The sequence below is a fragment of the Rhagoletis zephyria genome, unplaced genomic scaffold, assembly GCF_001687245.7.
Source record: "Rhagoletis zephyria isolate East Lansing unplaced genomic scaffold, Rhagoletis_zephyria_1.1 Rzeph_scaffold_36521, whole genome shotgun sequence".
Lineage (NCBI taxonomy): Eukaryota > Metazoa > Arthropoda > Insecta > Diptera > Tephritidae > Rhagoletis > Rhagoletis zephyria.
In genome coordinates this window covers 1-1,769 of record NW_016193576.1, presented here as the reverse complement: position 1 = coordinate 1,769, position 1,769 = coordinate 1, and the positions used below count along the sequence as shown (strand labels likewise).

The 1,769-nt window shown below is 42.6% G+C and overlaps 1 protein-coding gene across 1 annotated transcript; it reads right to left on the bottom strand.

Moving 5' to 3' along the window:
• Positions 1 to 245: 245 nt before the first annotated feature.
• Positions 246 to 793, bottom strand: LOC108354501 (lysosomal protective protein-like; the record flags this gene model as incomplete). Its single annotated transcript, XM_017605679.1, has 1 exon — positions 246 to 793. A coding segment is annotated over exon 1 (548 nt), but the record flags the coding sequence as incomplete, so codon positions are not given.
• Positions 794 to 1,769: the final 976 nt, after the last annotated feature.

The window sequence follows — 1,769 nt, the reverse complement described above, 5'->3', positions numbered from 1 at the left end:
TTTCTTGAAAGGCTAGTTTGCTGTACGCTGTGCAGCTCCGTTTAAGGTTGTACTTCCAAAGTTTGGCCGTGTAGTTAGTCATTGGCAGCCAGGAAAAGTCGTCCACTCGGTAGACTTTGAGCGTGGGAATGAAGAAGGCTACATCGAGCTCCGGATCAAAGTCGCCATTGCCAATGACAAATCCACCAAAGTTCAGCGGAAATAATTTACTGTCAAGAATGGCTTTTGACAGGTGGACAATGTACCGGGATGCGTAGCTCTGACCAGCTAAAAAGAATTTGCGGTCGCCAGTAAACTGAGGAAACTTGGCAAAAAAGGACTTTAGAGCGTGAAAGTTTATTTGAGCCGTTTCAAAGTCATCAGTTTCGTATTTGTTTGCGTTAGTGCGAAACGAAAAGCCAACACCCGCAGGCGACTCAATGAAAAGGAGGTTTGCCTTTTGGTTCCAGGCAAAATTATTTGAGGTAAGAGTTCCATTGGGGTAGATGAGAATCGGGCCAACTTCGGCAAATGCGCCAAAAAGACTGCTACAACCAGGGCCACCGGATAGCCAGAGAAGTAGTGGATCACTTTGAGGATCAGACTGAGACTCGACGAACCAGTAAAAGAGATAAGTAGAGTTGAGTGAGGAGAGGTAGCCGGAAAAGTGACGAGATTTGAAGGGAAATGGAAGGGATGGAAGAGAAGTGATAAGGTCAGAGAGGTCATTTGATGAAGCCTGTACTGAGCAGACTTCCAACGCCAGGAAAATCAGGAAAAGCGCGCCAATGCAAATGCCCACTGATGTATTCATATTTTCGCACGCTAGTTCCTCTCTGCATCGTCGGCACCGGCACTGAACCCTCACATTGACGTCTATTTAAAGACACATACACAAACAGACAAACAAACAAACAGAACAGATCCGCATTCACCTTTGGCACAGTGTTATGATTACGAACAGTCAGTGACTCGCTCACACACATCTCTATCTGAATTCATCTGCTCATTTCCATCTCAATTTCCTCCTCCTCATTTCCTCCTTCTCTACACATGGGAAGTCTAGGAGACACACACAGGCACACTGTCTCTATGGAAATGAGCCAGCCTGCGATGAGAGAATGAGTGCCTAATGAGCATCTCCAAATTACCGTTTACACTTTCTCTCCCTCTCCCCGCACTAGATTGACTATTAATTTCATCAAGTTTGTCATGTGATGAAAGGAAAAGTGGAGAAAAGAGGAACAGTGGATAAGGAACAGTGAGAACAGCAACAAGATCGGCAACTAGAAGAGTGCTGGCAAGGCAAAATCAATTAGTCTAAAACGATAAGCCGACCATCTTAGTGCTCACCACCGCCACCACCACTACTACTTCAGGTAATCAAATGATTGCTAATGATGTACATTTTCTTCTTTTTCTTCTGTTCTTACTTTTTGCTTGTACCTTTTTTCTTTTAATGCTAGTAAGCACTCTTTCTCTCTTTCAGCCGCTTGCTCACTCAGCCAGCGCATTCAATTTCAATTCGAGTACATTTACTCCCTCTCTTTCTCTAATTCAATCTGAAAAGTATTGAAGTTAACTGAAAAGAAAACTTTGACTAGATTGACAAGAAAAAATTCTGATTTTACCAAATAAACTGAATGCCATCTAGAAAAATCGATTTTCAAGACAGATTAATCTGAAAAACTAATGGTTAGAGTGAAAGTTTAATGGAGCAAGCTTTAAGTTGACTGACGTTTTCAGTGCTTCAGTTCACTGAAATTAAAATGGTGCACTCGTCAGAAAAA